This window comes from Solenopsis invicta, chromosome 3 (genome assembly GCF_016802725.1).
Source record: "Solenopsis invicta isolate M01_SB chromosome 3, UNIL_Sinv_3.0, whole genome shotgun sequence".
Classification (NCBI taxonomy): Eukaryota; Metazoa; Arthropoda; class Insecta; order Hymenoptera; family Formicidae; genus Solenopsis; species Solenopsis invicta.
This window is the reverse complement of record NC_052666.1, coordinates 18,700,764-18,722,168: the sequence shown is the minus strand read 5'-3', so window position 1 is coordinate 18,722,168 and position 21,405 is coordinate 18,700,764. Positions and strand designations below refer to the sequence as shown.

The 21,405-nt window shown below is 34.9% G+C and overlaps 5 protein-coding genes and 1 long non-coding RNA gene across 7 annotated transcripts; 3 read left to right on the top strand and 3 right to left on the bottom strand.

Annotated features, from left to right (window-relative positions):
* Window positions 1–65: 65 nt before the first annotated feature.
* On the bottom strand, window positions 66–3,154 carry LOC105194538. Of its 2 annotated transcripts, none has more exons than XM_011159498.3 (5): window positions 2,858–3,139; window positions 2,224–2,527; window positions 1,654–1,815; window positions 1,056–1,461; window positions 66–315 (listed from the first exon to the last, which is right to left on the bottom strand). In XM_011159498.3, exons 1-5 carry the CDS (start codon window positions 2,971–2,973, stop codon window positions 215–217), a joined length of 1,089 nt encoding a protein of 362 aa, XP_011157800.1. In that variant the 5' UTR covers window positions 2,974–3,139; the 3' UTR covers window positions 66–214. The 2 variants fall into 2 exon arrangements, 1 of the variants encoding a protein (XP_011157800.1); XR_850649.3 differs by having other exon boundaries at window positions 68–315; window positions 951–1,461; window positions 2,858–3,154.
* Window positions 3,155–3,706: 552 nt separating this feature from the next.
* Window positions 3,707–6,483, top strand: LOC105194539 (short-chain specific acyl-CoA dehydrogenase, mitochondrial). Its single transcript, XM_011159500.3, has 5 exons — window positions 3,707–3,955; window positions 4,027–4,132; window positions 4,231–4,898; window positions 4,972–5,195; window positions 6,102–6,483. The coding sequence occupies exons 1-5, from the start codon at window positions 3,928–3,930 to the stop codon at window positions 6,312–6,314; spliced, it is 1,239 nt and encodes a 412-aa protein (XP_011157802.1). The 5' UTR covers window positions 3,707–3,927; the 3' UTR covers window positions 6,315–6,483.
* A 683-nt stretch (window positions 6,484–7,166) lies between these two features.
* Window positions 7,167–11,835, bottom strand: LOC105194540 (phosphatidylinositol transfer protein alpha isoform). The gene is made up of 6 exons (XM_011159501.3): window positions 11,424–11,835; window positions 10,599–10,629; window positions 9,745–10,008; window positions 9,357–9,434; window positions 8,912–9,292; window positions 7,167–8,765 (listed from the first exon to the last, which is right to left on the bottom strand). The coding sequence occupies exons 1-6, from the start codon at window positions 11,438–11,440 to the stop codon at window positions 8,718–8,720; spliced, it is 819 nt and encodes a 272-aa protein (XP_011157803.1). The 5' UTR covers window positions 11,441–11,835; the 3' UTR covers window positions 7,167–8,717.
* A 3,060-nt stretch (window positions 11,836–14,895) lies between these two features.
* Window positions 14,896–18,736, top strand: LOC105194541 (7-methylguanosine phosphate-specific 5'-nucleotidase). Its single transcript, XM_011159502.3, has 5 exons — window positions 14,896–15,394; window positions 15,465–15,563; window positions 15,646–15,715; window positions 16,785–17,362; window positions 17,959–18,736. Exons 1-5 carry the CDS (start codon window positions 15,368–15,370, stop codon window positions 18,058–18,060), a joined length of 876 nt encoding a protein of 291 aa, XP_011157804.1. The 5' UTR covers window positions 14,896–15,367; the 3' UTR covers window positions 18,061–18,736.
* On the bottom strand, window positions 17,679–19,720 carry LOC120357088. Its single transcript, XR_005574287.1, has 2 exons — window positions 19,400–19,720; window positions 17,679–18,152 (listed from the first exon to the last, which is right to left on the bottom strand). It is a non-coding gene; the product is annotated as an uncharacterized LOC120357088 (long non-coding RNA).
* LOC105194542 (protein SAAL1) lies at window positions 19,018–21,328 on the top strand. Its single transcript, XM_011159504.3, has 6 exons — window positions 19,018–19,160; window positions 19,365–19,503; window positions 19,721–19,876; window positions 19,958–20,219; window positions 20,296–20,751; window positions 20,832–21,328. Exons 2-6 carry the CDS (start codon window positions 19,387–19,389, stop codon window positions 21,098–21,100), a joined length of 1,260 nt encoding a protein of 419 aa, XP_011157806.2. The 5' UTR covers window positions 19,018–19,160; window positions 19,365–19,386; the 3' UTR covers window positions 21,101–21,328.
* The last annotated feature ends 77 nt before the right edge of the window (window positions 21,329–21,405 follow it).

Sequence of the window (21,405 nt, the reverse complement as noted above, 5' to 3'; positions counted from 1 at the left end):
TTTAGACATTATTGTAAGCCTGAGAGTGGACTCCTCAAAATGAGAGAGAATAACAGAGCCAGCCGGAAACCAGAATGTTTAATTTTTATTTGGTATCATAATGGGGTATGAGTATACAATATATCGAATCGATATATAGCTGTCACGTCGGAGAATATTTTGGAACTAAGGATATTTTGCGCGATAAAAGGTATTTTCTTCTCCGAAACGCGATCTACGTATCTTCCTCCCAGACGGTTTCCGTGAGTATGGCGATGTTGTCCAAACCGCGCATCGGCGCGTACTCGAGAGTCCACATCAAGTTCGTGAAAACGACTGCAATGGCAACATTATGAATTATCAAAAATAATTATCAATAATATATCAACGAAGAATTGTCGCGATACTGTTATAACAAAAAAAAGTGCGAGTCCGATACACAAGGTCGTAAAATCTTAGTGCAATTTGCGAATTTGTTAATTTTATCGACACTCTCTCTAGATAGGTACTCAATAAATAACTATTTTATCTGATTCCCAAGAGGCATGTAAATTTGAACATATTCGGCTACTGTAATGCAAATTGAATTTCTATTTGTGCAAGGAATCGAGTTGTGTAACATGAGATACAATTAATTCGGAAATATCGACTTCTCGCAGCGATTGACAATACACTCGGACAATACTAAGTTTTAGATTTAGACCGAGAAATATACATACATATATATACATATATATATATATACATATATATTGATCCTTGCGAGATTAATTATCCGATAAATGGATAATTAATATAATAAGCGAGTTTTAAATTGGAAATTCGATTTATTATAGCCCAATCCCTCTGTTCGCTCATGTGAAACCAAAAATACGGAACACCTTTTAGCCAGTAAGTCGAACTAAGAGACAAAATGATTAGTCACATTATTGTTAGATATATATAAGTAATTCAACAATTGTACAACTCACTGGAAATATTTTAGCGTGGCCTTTTCAGAACGCCAGCCAGTCCGGCTTATCGCGGGCCACTAAAGGTGCTCCGTACCTCGGTCCAATTTCAGTCGCGGCACTTACGCATCTCGCCCTGGTGCAAATCGGCGATCAGCTCGGGGCACGAACTGTTGCAGGGATTTATAGGGGTGAGGCGCAGCTGAGTCGCACCACGGAGCTGAGCGAGGGCGATCAGACCGGAGTCGAGCTCGACCTTCTTGTAGCTCGGGCTGTTGTAATCCGAGGACATGAGCACCCAGTTGAAATGCGCCGGTGAGACCGTGCTGGAGAGGAAATACGGCCGTTGATAGTACTTTCTGAGCACCTTCACGGCATTGATGTCGCAGTTCTGCCAGTGGACGAACCACTTGGCCACCTCGGGCGCGTGTACGCGCCGTAGAAACGCTGCGAGATCGGATGATCCGGTACGCAGATTCGAGGTCAGGGCGCAAGGTACAGTCTCCATTAGTCGTTCGTTCTCCAGGTAGAGCTGTTGCGACAAAAAATAGCGTTTCTTCACATGAGAACATTTATTTTTGCAAGGAAGTCACACTGAAGAAATTCTTTACTGTGACAATTTTATCTCGGAAGATAATTCAATCTTTGACAATTAAACTCGCTTTTTTTCGATTTCTAAAGAAGTTCAATTGTAATAAGACAGCAAAACTTGTTTATTACTTACGTGAGTGATATTATCGAACCAGAAGTAATCAGTATTCATGACCGCCCATGAATCCATCGCATCGGTGATGATAGCAGGTGCGTCGCGATTCAGATAATTGTCGACCAAATTACGGTACCGTACATCCGACAAACGATCAATCGTCTCTAATGCCTCGCAGGTCTGTAAGAAAGTCTTTCGTTAATTATTCGAGCTTACATAAAAAAAAATTAGTATCAAATCAACAATTATTGCTTATAAAGAAGAAAATATCAAATCTTTAAAGAATTTAACAATCCTAAATAAATAGACGCCTACACGAGGAAATTTTGTATAATTTTATCGAGAAGAATACATTCATCTTTATTCAATAATAATTTTCATTGTGATCTTCAGATGCCTGTTATAATATTGAATTAAAAATATATTTTGTCGAAATTTAAGATTATAATATTCTTTAAAGATTTTATATTTTTGCCTACAAAACAATAATCGCTGATCTGATACCAATTATTTTCTTTGTATAAATCTTATACAGTAAAATATACGTCTGAAAAATTGATTCTTTTTATTCTGAAAATTAAAGCGTACCACGCAGTCCTCCTCTGTGATGGTGTAATCGTTGTAGAAAGGATTGTTGATCATGCAATTTTCGTAATAGAGTGGCTGCCAGTTCCAGAGCGGTAAAACTTTGATCAGCAACAAACGGCTGAGGGCGGTAAAATGGGTGCCAACGAAATCCAGCTGAGCCGCGAGGCATGCCAGGGTGCCCAGTACTATCAGCACCAGGGTGCCACGAAAGACGAGCTGCAGCCATGACCGACGCATCGCCGCCACGAGTGGCTGACAAATGATGTCCATTTCCTCCTCGGTGAAGCCCGCCTGCTGGCAGTACCTACGAAGAAATTTTTGGGTACAATAACAATAAAGGAAAAAAATAATCACTACTGTAACTATAGGAATTTTTTTAAAATAAATTTAAATAAAGAAAAATTTTAATGATTTTTCTCTATAAATATATTTTTTGCAAAAATAATCAATAATACAATTATTTGGAGAAATGTCTCAAAATTATCTCTGCTTACTCGTAGCTTCAAGATTATCATTACTGATGCAATTTTTTTCTTTGATTTTTAGGTAATGAAAACGCAACGGAAGTATACAAAGTAAAAATCTGCTACGACTCCATGAATGAGTTTCACGCGTGCCGAAGGTGATTTGTTACTTGTAAAAGGAGTTCAGCTCGTCGTCGATCAGCCTCAGCTTCTCGGAATGCGTCATCTCATGCTGCTCCTTGGTATACGCCTTACGCGGCTGCTTCACGCACTTGCTGCTCGACATCGTGACAGATTTCTGCGTTTTTCCACCGACAAGGGCAAGAATAGCGTTCTCCTCTCTGGAAGTGCAGAATTCCAGGATCCAAGCGATAGGATAGAAACGAGCTCGTCGCTATCGAACCGCGACCGTGCATGCGCGCGGCTTGTGTCTGCCCTCACGATATATTGATCGGCACCGTCGGCGCATGGACCGCGCGAAAACCGAGATAGATTTTCAGAATTTTTTATCGAATTTGCAATCTACATCTCTTGCTTTGATGACCGACGAGTTTCGGGGCAAACGTTTTTATTTAAAAAGAGCCTTTCAAAAGCTGCTTTTTCTGAAGCTACATTTTTTTTACAAAAACAAGCATGGATGTCAATATAGAAAATTGCTATGTGATGAGTGATAACCGATTTTAAAATGTTATTTTATCAGAGCTTCAATTGTTAAACAATTTAGTTGGTTATTTTTGGCATCGTAATTATATAAATCCTTTTTTAGCATTAACATATTGGATTGTATAAAATGATAAGCTAACTAAAATGCACTCAATAAATTGTACTTTCGACATATGTATTATTTATATCTCCCTTGTTTATCGGGAGTTCTATTTGCATTGTTCGCTCATTCGTAATTTCGAAGCCCACTTCGATGCATATATGGTTGCCTCCGATACTTTATCCTCTAAATTCGTTTCTGTAACATTAACTTTACCTGCCGGTGATAGGTAGATTCCATAATGATCTGCGACTGATCGACTCTACAAGCTCAGAGCCTTTAATCGAACTATCGTAAACAGACAGAAACATCGCTGCATAATTATAACATCGACAGTTTTATTAATAGTACTCTGTAGAATTTAACGTAGGTACATGTACATGTATGTGTATTTAATTGAGCTCTCGGGTCAAAGTTCGACAGTTCAGTTCGTATAACGATTCCGTAAGTCGAACGTCAATAATAGCACATAAGACAATGGCAATGCAGTGCTTCAGAGTGCTCGGTGAGTGTCAGATATTTCCTAATTGTAATATTACTGAATGTAGATCTATTGAATGTTGATTACTTTCACAGCGAATAATGTGTCGAGAGGTACATGCACCGTCAGCAATGTCAGCCGACACATCACCTCGCTCTCTATGCTGCCAGAGACACATCAGATGCTGCACAAAACGTGCAGGTATTATGCAAGCAGCAAATTACATTTATATATCTTGATATAACTAATTACTACTCGATTAAATAAAGTTTATCATCATTGAAAATTTGTAATTGCAGGGACTTTGCTGAGCAGGAATTGAAGCCTATCGCAGCAGAGACAGATAAGAAGCATCTGTTTCCAAAGGAGCAAATCAAGAAGATGGGTGAACTGGGTCTCATGGGTCTGTGCGTCCCTGAAGCACTGGGTGGAACAGGATTGGATTATCTGGCTTATGCCGTAGCCATGGAGGAGATTTCGAGAGGTTGCGCGAGCGCTGGAGTCATAATGAGCGTGAATAATTCCCTCTACTTAGGGCCTATAGACGCGTTCGGGACCGACAAGCAGAAGGAAAAGTACATCGTTCCCTTCACAAGTGGCGAGAAGGTCGGCTGCTTTGCTCTCAGCGAACCAGGTAATGGGTCTGACGCCGGTGCGGCGTCCACCACCGCTAAGCTAAATGGTAGCGTTTACACTATTAACGGCACCAAATCATGGATAACGAATGGATTTGAGGCCAGTGCAATAGTTCTCTTCGCTACGACTGACAAATCCAAGAAGCACAAAGGTATAAGCGCGATTCTAGTAGACAGTCCGACGGCGGGCTTGAGTCTAGGTAAGAAAGAAGATAAATTGGGTATACGGGGCAGTAGCACTTGCTCCTTGATCTTCGAGGACTGTCAAATGCCACAAGACAACACCCTGGGCAAACCAGGAATGGGCTTTAAGATCGCGATGATGACTCTAGGTACGCGACAATTTGCATGCGAATTTTAATTGGTAATAGTTATTGGATGTAACACATGTAATTTTCTCTGTAGACGCTGGCAGAATAGGAATTGCCGGGCAAGCGTTGGGTATAGCTCAAGCATCTTTGGACTGCGCGATGGATTATGCAAATAAACGTCAAGCCTTCGGCCAGTCAATTATCAAGCTGCAGACGATCCAACAAAAAATCGCTGACATGGCTCTAAAACTAGAAAGCTCGAGACTGCTGACGTGGCGAGCGGCACAGCTTAAGGATAGCGGTAAACCGTACACGAAGGTGTGCGTTATGAACGTTTAGATCTAAATTTTACTTCATTCTACTTTGGAATATGTACTCTGGATACGACATTCTTTATCTTATCTTATATATAATATTTAATTTTAATCTTATCCCATATATATTTTTCTATTTATTACATTTTGTATCTTATCGGATAAGGTAAACCTCGCGCTTCCATTTAATGCATAAAAATTTTTAAGTAGTCACGATAGCTTAAGCTTTAATCGATTCAGTGGATCAGTAATTTAAAATAATTTTAAATAAAAGATAAATCTCCATAAAGAATGAACAGATTTCTTTCAGGTATAAGATTTCAAGTAGAAGGTCTAATGAGAGCCAGATCGCAGATGTCCAAATTTGTATCAATGTGCAATCACTTTGCCAAACTTATATCTATCTGTCTTCTATCCTTTTTAGTTGTAAACTAAAGAAAGTTCAAAGAATATCGATGCAAGTAAATTTTTGTAAAAATGTGCGAATCGTTCAAATACAAATGGAATTCGATTTGGATTTGAATCTCTATGATTCGAATCAGAATTATTTGAAAATTTTTAATCTAAGAAATTTAAATATGAATCTTTTGTAATGATAATATAATAACAGTCTTATCGTTTAAAATGACTTTATATCATATAATCAATGTTATTCTTCTTACATAGAAATCTTTGTTATCTTTATATTAAAATTCAACTGAACAATAATTGTTAATTAAAAATTAACATTTCAATAATTTAATTTGATTTAAGTAAATTTTGTTGATGCAGTTCGATTTGAACGAAAAATAAAATTTGATTTGATGTATGAAAAACCTTGATCAGCACATTTCTAAATTTTTGTATATCTGCGATTTGACTCTCGATGCCTTCTCTTCATGTACTATCAGGATATTCTCTTATTCTCTAGGAAGCCGCTATGGCCAAATTGTCGGCATCGGAGACTGCCACGTTCTGCGCTCATCAGTGCATACAGATTCTGGGAGGAATGGGATACGTGTCGGACATGCCGGCGGAACGTCATTACAGGGACGCGCGTATCACGGAGATCTACGAAGGCACGTCGGAGATCCAGAAACTCGTGATCGCCGCGAATCTCGTCAAAGAGTACGGTCTCAACTGAGATCGCTCGACTCACGCACGTAAGATAATGTTCAGTATCTTTCTTTTATACTCAAAGAGAGAGCAAAATATATTTTGTACGTATTGCAACTATTTTAAATTTTGTATATATATATATATAATTATATTTTTATATATAAGAGAAATCGAAATAAATTTCATACGCTATGCCTTCTAGTTTTATTAACTCTTGACTAAATATTTGACTGGATCAAGAGACATACGCACATACGCGCACACACATACACATACACGTACGTATATACGTATGTATGCAAGAAAAGGAAACGCATGTACACGTGCATATATACATATATACACATACACATCTGATATTTCACTCTGTTTAGCCTTTTGGCAGCGATACGGAAATTTTTTCTTAACCATTTTTTTTTCTCTTATCCACGACTCCTTTCTACCCTGCTTGTCGTATGTCTAGGAACAGCTAGAACCTATCTATTTAAGTAACTATTATCGTTAGAATAACAGGTGTAGTGTGCGAACCCCGCGTACATGTGTGAAACTCTCATGTCTAACAAAACGAACGACGTAGTCGTTGAACAAAGGCGGATTCCATTAAAGTTACAAGCTTGTTTGAACGACACAGATATGTGTCTTATTTCGATCGGTTTTCCCTCGTCGATAAAATGGCGAATAAATACGTGCCCAGTTTTCTCTGTTTCTCGTACGTGTGTCTGGTGCATTGAGTACAAATACTACGTGTGCACCGCGGCTACCACTGCTCGTATATGAATACAACGATAAAAGCTACCTTAGACTACATATCTTGCCAACGAGAAAATATAAAGAATACATTTTTACTTTGTGCAAATGACAGTTAAATTATACTTCATTGCTTTCTCAATCTTTCATCGTATATTTAGAGAGCCTATTGCTAGGTGAGAACGCTGCTACGATTTCAGGTTTTGGTGCCCAACCCATTAAAAGACTTTACTCTCATTCTAAAATTCGATTTTTATAAAAATTAATATAATAATTTTTTAAAACAGATCAAGATATTTTGCGTATAGCAACTTTTGTTCTTGTTACGACAGAAACGAGACAGTTACATAATTATCCTTTGTTAAAATTTTTTTTTCGACACAATATCATATGCTGAAAAAAGATTTAAAAATTACAGATGATCGTAATAGCATGTAATGGGTTACGAGCAGCGTCCTGGAATACTTTGTCGGTTGTACTTAGAGATCCATTGGAATGCAAAGAAACATTATATATAACTTGAATTTCATTGTGTATGCCTCTTTCCTTTTATATATATGTACAATGACGCACTCTCTCGCCGTTCACCCGCTGTCACCAATATTGAAATAGCCTAAACTCTGCTTTTCTACATATGTGTGTATATGTATATTGTGTGTGTGTGTGTGTGTATGTGTGAGCACTTTACATAGAATACACCAGCTCCCCTGTCCTCGGTAAACAATTTAGAGTGTAACATGTTAATACGTTTGTTAGCATCGCAGCATAATTAAAAAATCCATCAGTTTGGTCCTAACTCTTTAGGGGATAGATACATGTACACGCGTCTCACGTTCGTCAGTGACGACGGAACGGAAAGAATAGAGCAACGTTACAGGTCGAAGTCTACCGTAGTACCTTTGCTTCGTGGGATCATCAAAGATCCCATGAAATAACTATTGATACACATTTAAGGTTCCTTAGAACTTTTCTCGAATCGAGCTTTCTGATCATATATACACTTTCGTAGAATTGAGAAAATACTCTCGAGCTTTCTTCCGAAAAATACACGATCTAGTACATCACACTCTCGGTTTGAAATAATAGTTCGAAATACAGATCATTAATATGTAACATTTAGATTTTTCAATTGTACATTAATATATTAAACTGTGGATTTTTAACTTATTTAACTACGATCAAACTCGCGATGTTAAATCACATATTTTTTTCGTTTTTTTCCTCTTTATGTACTTTGCAAGCATTTTGTCCTTCGTTAATTGAACTCCAATATCTATTATTATCGAACTACGAACTGTTGTTAAGTAATCATAACTCTTTATCTATGGTTTTCACGAAAAAACCAGATTCTTTCCATAATTATACATTAAACACGAGAATCAGATGAACCTGATTCTTTGCATTTGTCTCTTTTTTTTCTTTTATAATAACTACATTATAATAATCTTTGACTGTAGATACATTTATCTAAAACGCTTGTAAATGTAAAATAAATTAAAATTGTAAGTAATTTGTAATAGACACTGAATCTAGACACGTAAATTCCAGAAATTGTCCGAATCCTGTGGAATCGTCTATGACAGAGCGTAACAGAGTGTACATCTGTAGGTATACGTCTGTATTTGTGTTGACATGTATAAGGAAATTGATTTAACCGTTCATAATAGAAGCTATCGAATCCTCAATCAGCATCAGCTCGCATACCCCGTACTTCACCTTGATGTCTTTGCTGGAATTGAATATATAAAGAACGTTTCATAAGGTCGAAATCTCGGATTTTTAACAAAAGTAAATGTAAGGAAACTTAAACGGGAAAGCAAGATAATCGAATAAATTTGAAACGTAGAAATGTCGAAGAAGGCGAAAGTTCCTTACCCTGTCTAATTCTTCTTTCGTATTGTCTTCGATTGCTCTAATATCCTCCATGGTTAAGCCATACCAGCGATCTATCCAGCAGAACACTTGCCTATGGAAATTGGTGAACAGGCGTCGCTCCGCCTTCTGAATGAACCCTTCGACGCGAGTCTGCAGACCGAACCATTTGAATTCACAAGTGACTAGCTTGTAGCACGTCATCACAGGTTGAACATTATGCTTCCAGTCTTTCCCAACAAGTGGGCCCCGTCCCGTCTTCAGGGACTTGAATTTAGATGGATCCTCATCCTCCTTGTAATCGGCACTAGTAACCGGATCATTGGAAATATCTATATGCACTACATCTCTGATCCTAAGTTTGTCGGGTGGCAATTCGTGAACCTATTTGTGAAAGAGAACATGTGAATAAACTAAAAATACTCGTCGAGACCTCCATAGTACTTACGTTATGCTGATTGCCGACGTCGCCAATATGAAAGGACTCTATCATGATCATGAAATTGTCCTTCATATACCCTGGATTCTATGGAAAGAACAAAATAACGTTTATGCTAACATACATTTATATTTAAAATATCTTGTATTATTTTTTTGCTACAATAATGGTATTACTCAAAAATTGTAATTGCAAAGAAAAGATAATTCTGGTAAAATTTGAATACATTGAATGAAGAGCAAAGATACTTTTATCTCTCTATAATCAGTAGATCAAATCATTACATCAAAATTCAACGTCTAAAATGGAAATTTTTGTTTTTTGATGTCGTTTTTTTTTGTGTCACAGCAAATGAGTAATGTGTGAATACATATACATATATGCGCAACACACTTACAGTTATAACTGTCTTACAATAGGGATAAGCATTCCAAGCCTCTTCATGGATCTCCAGGGAGTTCTTTGGCAGTAAAATGCGAATGAAAGTAGGCACTTTACTAGCTAAGTGATAAATCTTATATGTATATTGGCCTGATGAGTACTTTCCACCAAGTAACGGATAATCCGTAAACGGTTCATTCTTCAATACTTCAATGCCCTCTCCGCCGCCTGTATTATTTTTACTAGCCTCTGCTACAGAATACAGTTGAGCTACTTGATACTGTTAAAAGAGAAAAGAAAATACATAAATTTGCAGCAGTTTCCGAGACTAAGTTACATAATTTAATTCGCGAACCTCTTGCATTGATTTATATGCTTTAAACAATTTTTTTAGAATTATTTATTCAGTCTTAAATTTATTACTACAATTGATCAATCCAAGATGTAAAGAGAAAAGATTAAAAATTTATTATAGAGCATATTTCTATCTCTAGAATTGATACTTCAAAGATAATCATACTATACATCATTTTATCTGTTGGACACCATCTTATTATTCCCGAGATGAATAAATAATGGAAAGATAGAAACATAGTTTGAACTGTAACGATTGATAATGAAGAAACTCATGTGTCTGTGCAACAAAAAAAGTTTTTAATACAAAAACATCATTGTTTATGCAAGATAACTCTACATAAGTACTTAGACAGGCACATGTGCCATGCGGGGGATAATTAGATGATTGGCGAATTTTCTTGATTGCACGGCAACGGCTAAGAGATTAATTTCAACTGTCTTTTTTGCAATCTAACGTCCAGGCAGAGATCTCGGACATTATGCGGAGGTGGTCACTCCAGATCAAACACATACCTCTTCCACTGTGAGGGGCAGAGTGACGCGGCTGTAACAGACAAAATAACGAATTATGTCAGCGTTACATATATCAGGAGGCAAAGAGGCGAAAGAAGGCGGACAGAGTAACCGTGTCCTTGGACTCGCAGGACGGAGGGGGATCACACGTCGCCGCAAGCAGGCACTTATCGCCCAGCCAATCTTAATTACATCGAGAAATCAAAACTGATCGATAAATCTGTGAAAATTTCGATCTGAACGCGTGTGTCGATCCGCATCGTACGCGGAGGGTCGGCGCCGAAGAGAGAGAGCCTAAAATCGGCCGAAATATTCGGAAAGCTGCATTTTTCTCGCTGGCACTTTCCGTTGCTGGCCAGGAGTCATCGATATTAAACTTCGAGTATCGGTAAGGAAAAAGAGGGAGAGAGAAGAAAGAAGTGCAGAAAGTGTAGGCAGTGCGAGCAGACCTCCAGAATCATGCGGTAAGGGCTGAGAGAGCTACCATCCCCTTCTCTCTCTCACTCATTCTCTCTTTTTTTCTCTCTCTCTTTCTCTCTCGCTCCATCTCTCTTTCAACCCTCTCCCTTCTCCTTCTCACCAGCCGCCGTTAAAGATCAGCCGTCATCGTGTCCCTCCCTCCCCCATGTCGAATGGTTTTGAATTTTGCTGCGCTGGCCACCCGCTGGCTCAGACGACTCAGACGAATTTCGGTAATCCAAAATGCCGCAGCGCGTACCTAACAGCCCTTTGCACTGCACGCGGTTCCCCATCATCGTCACCGTTGCCGTACTTCTTACCCCTCTTCCGTCGCCCCCTTCTCTATGTGTCTCGCGCCGCACTTACTATTCCTTGATGAGCATTTTAGTCAGCAGAGCACATGGACCAGTAGCGTGCGATCAGCAGGGATTCGCCGCCACCGATGACGACGAGATGGAGCAGCAGGATCCACCGACGATACCGCACCCTCTCCTCGTCGGTTACCGATCTGACTCACGGCTTACGCTATCGGTTCGCTATCGACCTCGCCGTCGCCGCCGCAGTGTCATGCACTCGCGATGTGAACACCGAGCAACGTCGACAGAATTCGCCAACCGACTGACACACTCCGGCCAGACCGTTCCGGCCGCTCCACGGTCCGCACCACCAGCACCAGCAGCAGCAGCAGCAGCACCGCACACCAGCTACCGCACCGCCACGACCGCGCCAAAGGAGCCACACACACTTGCGCGCGCCCGCGCACACGTGTACAACTTCGGAGCACTCCTCCTCTCCTCCTTGACACCAAGCCGTAGTCAGCCCTCGGCTATCTTCGGTTGCCATCGTTCAAAATCGTCCGATATATCCCCCTACCCCGTCCACCGCCGAACTTTGCCGCTGACGTCATTCCGCGAGAGGTTAGGCGCGCGTGCGCATGCTGCCGGCTGCCACGAGCGCGTGTCACCTTTCCGAGCTGTTCTGAGCTAACTTCGCATTGAGAATATGATGATCGAGATGTTACGTTCGCGATTACGATATATCGTTGCGCAATCGTGCGCGTAACAAGATGCATCTTTTTTCTTTCCGATTCAAAAGTGGGGCCTTATTCTTGAAAACATGCGAATTTCTTACGTATACGAGAGTGACAAAATAGCCAATGGAAAAATACCATCAAATGATTCGTTATTCTGCTATTTTCGTATACGAAAGTTATTCGAATGTTTTCAAGAATATGGCCCCAGATATTGGAATAAATGCACGTTTCCATGTCATTTGAACGTTAGAGAAAATTATCACCTCGTTGGATATCTTAATAAACGTTAAGGATTGGAAAAGTGACGGATAATATTCGTCTGTACTTCTTTTACAGTGGAGATATGTGTACCATATAATATTTTATTTTGAAAGAAAGTCTTTGCTATTAGATTTCTTTAAGCTTATTTTCTATGGAATTAAAAAAGTTTATAAAAAAATTGGAAATTTTGTCTGTTTAAAAGTATTTTAAATGATAATATCTGCTTCGGTGCAAATTTAATTATATTTAAACATAGGATTTAATTATCTCCAATTAGTTTGATCAGCCAATTAAATTTAACAATAACCAATTGTAAGATATAAAATAGATCGTATTATTTTGTTTTCCTTGGCCATTATTTCTGCAAATTATAATTTATGTAAAATAACACTTTAATAACTGATTTTTTAATTTAAATGATTTAAAAAGTTAAATTTTCTACTCTACGAGTAGTTTTAAATTTTGCAATTCATGAATTTAATCTGTTAATTAATTGGAGGTAATGAGAACAATCCATAATTGTATCTCTAGAAGCAATATTTTGCCATGAAACTTTTTGTTTTATGATTTACGAAGTTACCAAACTTTCTAAAAAGCCAGATTTTGCAATTCGGTCTTTAAAACGTTATAATAAATTATCTACACCTTAGCTATACTACATGTGTACTGTAGGTCGAACAAGACAATTCTTCGAATATTGAGTCCAGAAATTTTAAAATGTCCCTTCCAAGGGAAGATGAATGATAAAAATCGAAGATTATTGAAGTATGTAGGTAGTTTTCTGTGTAACTTTATTACACACAGCAGGAGGAAGAAAAACTAATTTGAATTTAAGAGATTTAATTAAAGAGGTACTTAATATCATCCTTATCATTTTCTTATTTAATTGTGTCAATGTTAAGTAAATCATTTATATTCCACTGTAATTCTCAAAATAATTCATCTGCGTAACTTATCCGCTTATTCATTATCTCCGCTTTAATTGCCATTCAAGTGGAATAAAAAGTCATCATGACGTCAAAATATATGGTTCTAAAATGATTATCAAGTCATTTTTCAAACCACGAATCAATTTGAAATCATTGCTGGAATGCTCTGTGCTACAATATTTGTAATACAGAATATTATAACATGTTGCTCACGTCTGGGCCTGTTTTTTATCACTGGATTACACCTTGGATTGGATTGGAAATTTCCATCTTGTTTCATCAAGCGAAAGAGTTTCACAAATCCTTCAGAAAAAGTATTTTAATAAACTGATTCCTGTATCAATCACTAATGATGTTTCATTAACTGATTCAATAATCAGTTTTTTTAACATTTTACATCAATTTTTTTTTTCAAAAGAAGAAAGAGATAAATAGATGAAAAAGATAGAAAAAATAGAAAGTAGCAAAGATAAAAAATTCCAGTACAGTGATGGAGAACAGGTTTATCATCTTTTATTTATTTCCATTACATCATTGCATTAAATTATATTGCTGTTACCTTTTCTAAAATCATAATTAAATATTTTAAGTTGTTACTTCAAGACGTAAAAATTTTTTACCTCACTCTCCATCTTTCATTTTATTTTTTTCAAATCTTATAAGATTTAATCAGTTTATTTTTTTTGTGTAATTTGCATACTTGAATTTTATTCTCTTATTTTATGTTCTGTTTCCTTGCTACTAAAAATTAAAATTTATTTTATCACAAATTTATTAAGTGAAATTAGTTGTAGTCTTACAATTTTAACATCTTTTCATTCTTTCATTCCTTTTTTTAATTTTTTAAAATTATAAATGTTTTTTATAATCTTATCTAACTTGTAATTCAATCTTGCACATAAACAATGTGCAATATTATTTATCACTACATGCCGTTCAGTCAATTTATCAATACTACAGAGAAAAATAGTTGAAATAGAAAATAGAAACAGAAATATTTATTCAAAGGATACATCTATAAATAATACAATTTAAAATAAATATTTTGTGTAATATATCATATATTAAAAAAGCAATAATGTGTAACATATATATACATATATTTTTATTATTTTTTTATTCCATAAGGTAAAAACTAAGAAAATAAAACTAAGACCCATATTTATAATTTGTTTTTGAAATGAATAAGAGTTCTTTTCCTAAAAAAGATAAATTACCCTTTTTAACATAAAAAAAGGATATTTGGAACAACAAAGATCTCAAAATTTTAATAATGTTGTACACGTGGAATTTTGTCCATCTCCATTGGAAACTTTTCAATTCAGAAAGCAAAACATCATTAATTATTAAAATAAATGTATATGTAATAAGATCTAAAAATATCATAAGACATTTCATGTTTTTTAATAACTCTTAAGAATCTTAAAACAAAATTTTTAACTATAATGTCAAAGATTAATTATTCTATTAATGCCACAATATAAATAAAATTAATTGAAGAATAATCTAATATCCAGGTAATTTAAAACGCTTTTCAATATGTTTATCTTATTTTTCTTATTCGAAACATATTATTTATAATATAAATGCAAAAAATATTATTTTGATAAATACACGTTTCTTAAAAATGTTCAAGAACAAAATATGAACTCTAACCTAATTGTGTAGCAGCAAGTTCATTTTTCTTTACATTACTTTTTATGATATTAAAAATAACCTACCTCATAAATATCTTAAAGTATTTAAAAATGACAATTAAATCTTAATATTATTAAAAAATAGATTAATAATACATTTCCGTAAGTATCTTTCATGTTGGAAGAAGAAAGCTCTCTTATCTCATCGAACATTCGGTGTACACCCAAGGATCCTTGGTGTACATACACTAGCGTGCACGAGCGGCGTGCATTTGGCATGCGCACTTCTTGTGGTTGGTTGGCAGACTCTCGTAACAACTCTCAAGCAACGTGCAGCGCACGTTGGCTGTGGACACGAGGAACAGAGTGGAGTGTTTCGGGAAGCTGGACTTCGCTAGACACTCTTTGGATTTCTGGAATCAACTTCGTGATTCCACACCGCTGACGACGATGTGCGACGAGCTCACGATCGACAAGGTGAGTGAACAGCTAATTGTTGACGTGATCTCTTTTCGACAATATTGCGAAACGTACTCTCCGTTTGCAGTTTCCCGCTTTGCGGTCGAGACATGTTTACATTAAGGACAAAGTCGCTCTCCTGAAGACGATAAATACGATTCGGCGAGACGGTGCGAGTAATCTGCAGGTACATGCTCTTGTTTACCGCCCTTCCTCATAAGGATCACTCTTTGATTCAGCATTCGGTTAATCTACGATTACTTGTGCAGATAGTCACGGACTTCGACCTAACCGTTACGAAGCAGCACATAAATGGCACACATGTACTCAGCAGCTTTGGTGAGCAAATGATAATTTTTTGTTATGTCTCCAAAAAAGTATTCTAGTTATAAAGTGAAATTTCCTGTAATCTCATATTCTAAGCAAAAACTTCTACAGAAAAAGTATTTCTCTTCCAATAAAATTATTCGTGAAAAATGTTTCAGATACTATTCAAATAATTTTGCTCTTGTATTAAGAGGATTATATTTATCAAAGGGCATTTATCAAATAAAATGCCCTTTTACATGCGATATGAATAACAAAAAAAAACAGTGTGTCACTGCGTTCTACTGTGCATTATTTAGTTTACATTGAACATTTTGATTTTTGAGCAAATTAAATGATTTGGTATAATAGTATGTGTATTGCAGTGTTTCTTGTTAACTAGATATATGATTGTTGTGCAAGAAGATAGATGTAGTAATTTCTTTGTGGATGAGCAGACTAAAGGAGAGAAAGGGAAGAAAATTTCTATTCAAATGATGTTATTTCTTGTAATATCAATTACAAGAAATATCATGAATAGAAATTTTCTTTTTTTTCTCTCTTATATTAATATTAAATTGCAATTGATATTAAGAACAAGATTTGTACTACCAAATACAAAATAAAATTACTTTTATTTTAAAAATACTTAGACTATTGTGCTTAAACTATTTTTCTCTTAGTTTTTCTCTCAAAGGATTTGTTTTGAGACTATATGTAAGAATAAAATCTAATAAGTTTTAGAGGATTCAACTAATACAAAGATTTTTTTTGGATGTAAAAAAATGGTGACATTTAGTTTTACCATCATAACTATTTTCTTCATAAGCCCATAATTTTTATTATGTTTGCTGCTTATCCAGAATCGAGATTTGTTTAAATTTATACAAATATCTACACATAAGAAGAGTTTTTTAATTTATTGGTTGGTCAGTTGCATTATGTGCAATTGCAACTTTGCTCTATAAATGCTGCATATTTATGTATAATGCAATTGATTAATCAATGAATTAAGAAACTTGCTTATACTCATGTTTATCATGATTCATGTTAATTTCTGTCAAATTATGTGATAACTTAATATTGGAATGTTTAATTTTAGGTATGTTCCGAAAATGCAAGCAATTGCCACAGCACTATCTGGATTCAGCTAAACTTTTATATGACAAGTACAGACCTATAGAAATAGATCCATATGTGCCTTTAAACAAGAAGGCAGACGCTATGCACGATTGGATGAGCATCGCGAATAATTTATTGAAGGGGATTGAGTTTAATCCTCATGAATTAGAGGAGGTAGTCCAATTATTTGACAATATATTGCGCGACGGAACGGAAGGATTGTTTGAAAAACTGTACGATGCGAAAGTGCCGATTATAGTGTTTAGCGCCGGTTTAGGCGACATAGTGGAGGCTGTATTAAAGTATCACAATGCTCTCTTTGATAATGTAAAAGTAATCTCCAACTTTCTTAAGTATAATGGAAATCAATTGGATGGATTTAAGAATGACGTGCTTATACACGCGTACAATAAGAATGAATGCGCAAAAGATCATCTGATGGTACTTCAAAACAGACAAAATGTGTTGCTGATGGGCGACACGATTGGCGACGCTCATATGGTACAAGGAATAAAAGATACTAAGGCAGTTTTGAAAATTGGATTTCTTTACGAGCACGCAAGTATCTCAGTTAATAAGTATAAGGAAAAAAATTGAAATAAATTTAATACAAATATTTACTTGAAGGCTGTATCTATAAAAAATACTGTTTGAATTAACTGTTTGATGTAGAAAATATGAAAAAACAAATAGTTTAATATTTTACATTTACTTAAATAAGATATTTATTTTCAATTCCAGTATGTCATGAATAAATAAGTTTTCTCTTTTTTATTGTTTATATTTACTATTTTCTATTTCTGAAAAAAAGAAAATATTAAAACTATATAAAAAAGAAACAGAAAATTAGTTAAATTAGATAACTGATAATAAATATGTTTTGAAACATGTTTATAGAAAAATGAGTTACATTTATATAGCCATGAAATATTAATGTTAAATATTATTTGTTTTTTATATATTTTCTACACAAAATACTTATTTCAAATATTTTTCACACATAAAATAATGTTTTATAATTATGAAATAATTATCAAATAATATTGTAGACGCAATAAATATTTCTATTTTCTGTTTTCTCCAGCTTATAAACTACTGCTGAAATAATGATGACTAATACGTGATGACTAATCTGTAATAATTCTGTTCTTTAGGTGGAGGCCAGCTTAGACTCGTTCATGGAAAATTATGATATCGTTCTCGTCGATGACCAGACTATGCAGGTGCCAATGGAAATAGTACAAAATGTCTTGTAATACCATCTGTATCAATGCTCTTCTTTACCTTTGCGTGTACACGTGTGCATCTTCGAAGGTGAAAACGTCACGAATACGTGATCACTCACTTGCTGTAATTGAAAATACAAAGATAACTTGTTTTATAATTAACATATTTTAAATACATTTCTTAATATATTTTTAATAATAATGTACATCTGTATGGATAAGCTATAAGTTACGCTTACATTTCTGGTAAAAGGTATGTTTTAAAAGTGTGTATGTTAAATTAATTTTTAATTGAAAGTGAAACATTGAAAAATGTAACATTTATAAATTTTATAAATCTATGTATGTTTGAATGTACAACGTTTGATTCATATTATGTATTATAATATTTGAAGTTGTAACTCGCGAAAACTTAACACCATGTGTTCTTTGATAGTCGATACTTAAATATGAAATTACATCTTGTATTTTTAACAAGTATTTTTGCCAATTATATCTATTGCTATAGATTCAAAATAACTTTATTATAATTGTCAGAAAAAATGACTATCTCTAAGCAATTGAACGGTAATATCTCTATAAATTAAATTTTAATATCTAACTGGACTTGATGTTAAGTAATAAGAAGATAATCTAAAATGTTAAGACGCGTGCGCGCGTGAAATTAAATGTTGAGTTTTTGAGAATTAAATGATTATGAAAAAGTTTGATAAAGGAATTTGTAATTCCCTCATCTTTTGAAAACATAATTTGGACAGATTTGATATTTCTGTTAATTATACACATTTTATTTGTGTTTTGACTTATCAAACTTTTTGCGTACACAGTTGTTTCAATTTTAATTAAGGCAACAGAGAAATTTGCAAGTTGATTAGGTTTTCAAATATTTGTTTTATTTGTATTTTTCTTGTTCTTTCTCTATTCAATATTTAAATTATATATTATCTATCTCGTTCCAGACGAAGAAGGTGTACGGAAGTGTAAGTAAAAAGAACTGCTCACAGATTTATCATACATTGACGTGCACTTTAAACTCCGTGTTTTCAAATCAAATTAAAAATCTTCTGAGATCGATAATCCTCATGCGACAAACACTTTGATTCTTTGAGACTATTTCATCTCATCCTGAGGTGCCAAATAGTGATAATTTATTTAGCCAAATAGTGATAATTTATTTAAGAAACATCAAAACCAACCTCAAATCTAACCTAGAATTTAATTATCAAATTGTATATACAATTTATATAAATTTTACGCTTTTACCGCACGTATACAAATAATGAGTTTTAAATTATTTATTTGTTTTTAAATAAAATTATGTGGAAATGTTGAAGGTAACCTAATAGAACTACTAGTATGATAGACTCACAGGATGTCAACGAGGAGGAATTGGAAGTGTTGAAGGGTGATGCTGTGGGTAATAGCCTATGCAGCAGCAGCTGGATAATCAAGACTCTGATGTCTCTGAGTCAGGTAATTTCTTACTTGATAAGAATTACTCTTTGTGTATTAATATGTTCTGCAAGTCAAGATTGAATAGCAGCATTATGCAGAATATAACTTTTTGTTTTATTGTTAGATACAATTTATTTTTGTATTATAGTTTATTCTTTTTAAAAGTTTTTTATTAATTTGATCTCTTTGTTAAATTTGTAAGACATATAAAATGAGATACTATAACTTGTTTCAGATTGACCAACATGGCTGGACAGAGGAGCTGGAAGATCAGCTCTGTACTCTGTGGGATTTAAGTATGGAAGGGGAAGTGGTATCTCATCTTATGTTATATGATTTTCCTAAGATAGCGAAAACCATATTGATGACTTCTGATGAGCCACGATTGACTGTACGATTTATTTAGCTTTTTACAGAAACATTTTAACAACAAATTTTATGACTATTCATAGAGCTAAAAATACATTTTTAGGAAATAATCTTAGGTATCATTGGAAATGTATGCTGTAGCAATGAAGCTGTCGATATAATAGGCAGCGATCAAGAACTAGCTAGACAAATTCTGTGCCATTTAGTATCCGACGACTCATTAACACTGCTACAACTTATCAGGATCTTGCAATTAGTTGCATGTAAAATCCGTCAGAATCCCGAATCAGATTGGGTAACTCATTTAACGGAATGCAAATTTTTCGGAGATTCTATAATCTTTATGTTAAGAAGTTCAACCAATGGTACACTAATGCACTGTAATGTGTCACAAGATAATCCTTTTGTGTAATCAGTGTAATATTAAACTCTTTGTTGCAGATGATTTACTAATTGCCGCGATGAATCTGCTGGAATCTTTATCTCAAATAAGTCTACCAGATGGGAACAATTTCTTGGAAAAACTATTTAAAATAAACGATTTAATTCCTGCCCTATTGGAATCGTTCATGCAGGTGATACCTGTGGAAAAATCGAGTTACTCCAAATTGACATTTGTCCAACATTGGCTGGCGGTACTAATTGCCATAATGGAATCTGGCTCACTTGAAATTGAGGATTGTGAGAACGATGAGAGGCTTTCGAAGCTGATGGAGATTATGTACAGGATATTAAAACCATACAACAAGACATACAATTTATATCCAATCCAGCAACTAAGCGCCAATATGATTTGTGATGCCGTGCGCATATTGTTAAGTTTTCGTCGTTGTGACGTGAATGTCTCGCCTAGAATAGATCACATTATCGCAATGATAATTTTCTCCCTTAAAACAGGTATGTAATTTGATTTCTTAAGATTATGAACAGATACACACAATCATCTTTTTCATGTAACGTATGTGTATCGATTACAGAATCAAAGGGAGAAGAAAAAGCCCAGAGAAAGAATCAAGAAGAATTAGATCCTGGGAAACTGATTCCTGACTTTTTAGATTATCTGCATAAATACTGGCTACAAATTATTGAACTCTGCACCAGCGAACAGATTGCGGAAATATTCCGCCTATGTGACCACGAAGTTCGTGATTTACTAATAAATCTTGTGTGTGTACCTGAGTTTAAAGTATCACCTGAGTCGCTTGATAAAGTGAAGAAAGCTGCTGCTGTTATTGAAAGATCTTAAAAAGAAAGACATTTCTTAAGTATGTTATGTGTAATATATTAAAAATATAAATTTTTTTTTAGTTTTATATGAACGTATCTAAATATATTTTTATATATTTATTTTTACAAAAAGCAACATTTAAGTAACGTAACGTACAAAATTGCAACTACTGAAATCAGCTGAACTATAAAATGTACCATAATTATACAAAGGTTATAATTATAATTATATTTAATTCCATTCTAATTCCATCCTTTTTAATAATTACAATTTTATAAGTATTTACTGTTACTGACATACAGCACATATACATGTATCGAGTA

Coding starts and splice junctions, on each gene's coding strand:
- LOC105194538 (XM_011159498.3), bottom strand. CDS start 2,973: ATGTCGAGCAGCAAGTGCGTGAAGCAGCCGCGTAAGGCGTATACCAAG. Junction 2,528..2,857: donor GAGCTGAACTCCTTTTACAA/GTAACAAATCAC, acceptor ATTTCTTCGTAG/GTACTGCCAGCAGGCGGGCT. Junction 1,816..2,223: donor TCACAGAGGAGGACTGCGTG/GTACGCTTTAAT, acceptor ACTTTCTTACAG/ACCTGCGAGGCATTAGAGAC.
- LOC105194539 (XM_011159500.3), top strand. CDS start 3,928: ATGGCAATGCAGTGCTTCAGAGTGCTCG. Junction 4,899..4,971: donor GATCGCGATGATGACTCTAG/GTACGCGACAAT, acceptor TTTTCTCTGTAG/ACGCTGGCAGAATAGGAATT. Junction 5,196..6,101: donor GCGGTAAACCGTACACGAAG/GTGTGCGTTATG, acceptor CTTATTCTCTAG/GAAGCCGCTATGGCCAAATT.
- LOC105194540 (XM_011159501.3), bottom strand. Junction 10,009..10,598: donor TGCCCCTCACAGTGGAAGAG/GTATGTGTTTGA, acceptor CTCTTTTAACAG/TATCAAGTAGCTCAACTGTA. Junction 8,766..8,911: donor CGAAAGAAGAATTAGACAGG/GTAAGGAACTTT, acceptor ATTCAATTCCAG/CAAAGACATCAAGGTGAAGT.
- LOC105194541 (XM_011159502.3), top strand. CDS start 15,368: ATGTGCGACGAGCTCACGATCGACAAG. Junction 15,395..15,464: donor ACGAGCTCACGATCGACAAG/GTGAGTGAACAG, acceptor CTCCGTTTGCAG/TTTCCCGCTTTGCGGTCGAG. Junction 15,564..15,645: donor ACGGTGCGAGTAATCTGCAG/GTACATGCTCTT, acceptor TTACTTGTGCAG/ATAGTCACGGACTTCGACCT.
- LOC105194542 (XM_011159504.3), top strand. CDS start 19,387: ATGATAGACTCACAGGATGTCAACGAGGAGGAATTGGAAGTGTTGAAG. Junction 19,504..19,720: donor CTCTGATGTCTCTGAGTCAG/GTAATTTCTTAC, acceptor AACTTGTTTCAG/ATTGACCAACATGGCTGGAC. Junction 19,877..19,957: donor CTGATGAGCCACGATTGACT/GTACGATTTATT, acceptor ATACATTTTTAG/GAAATAATCTTAGGTATCAT.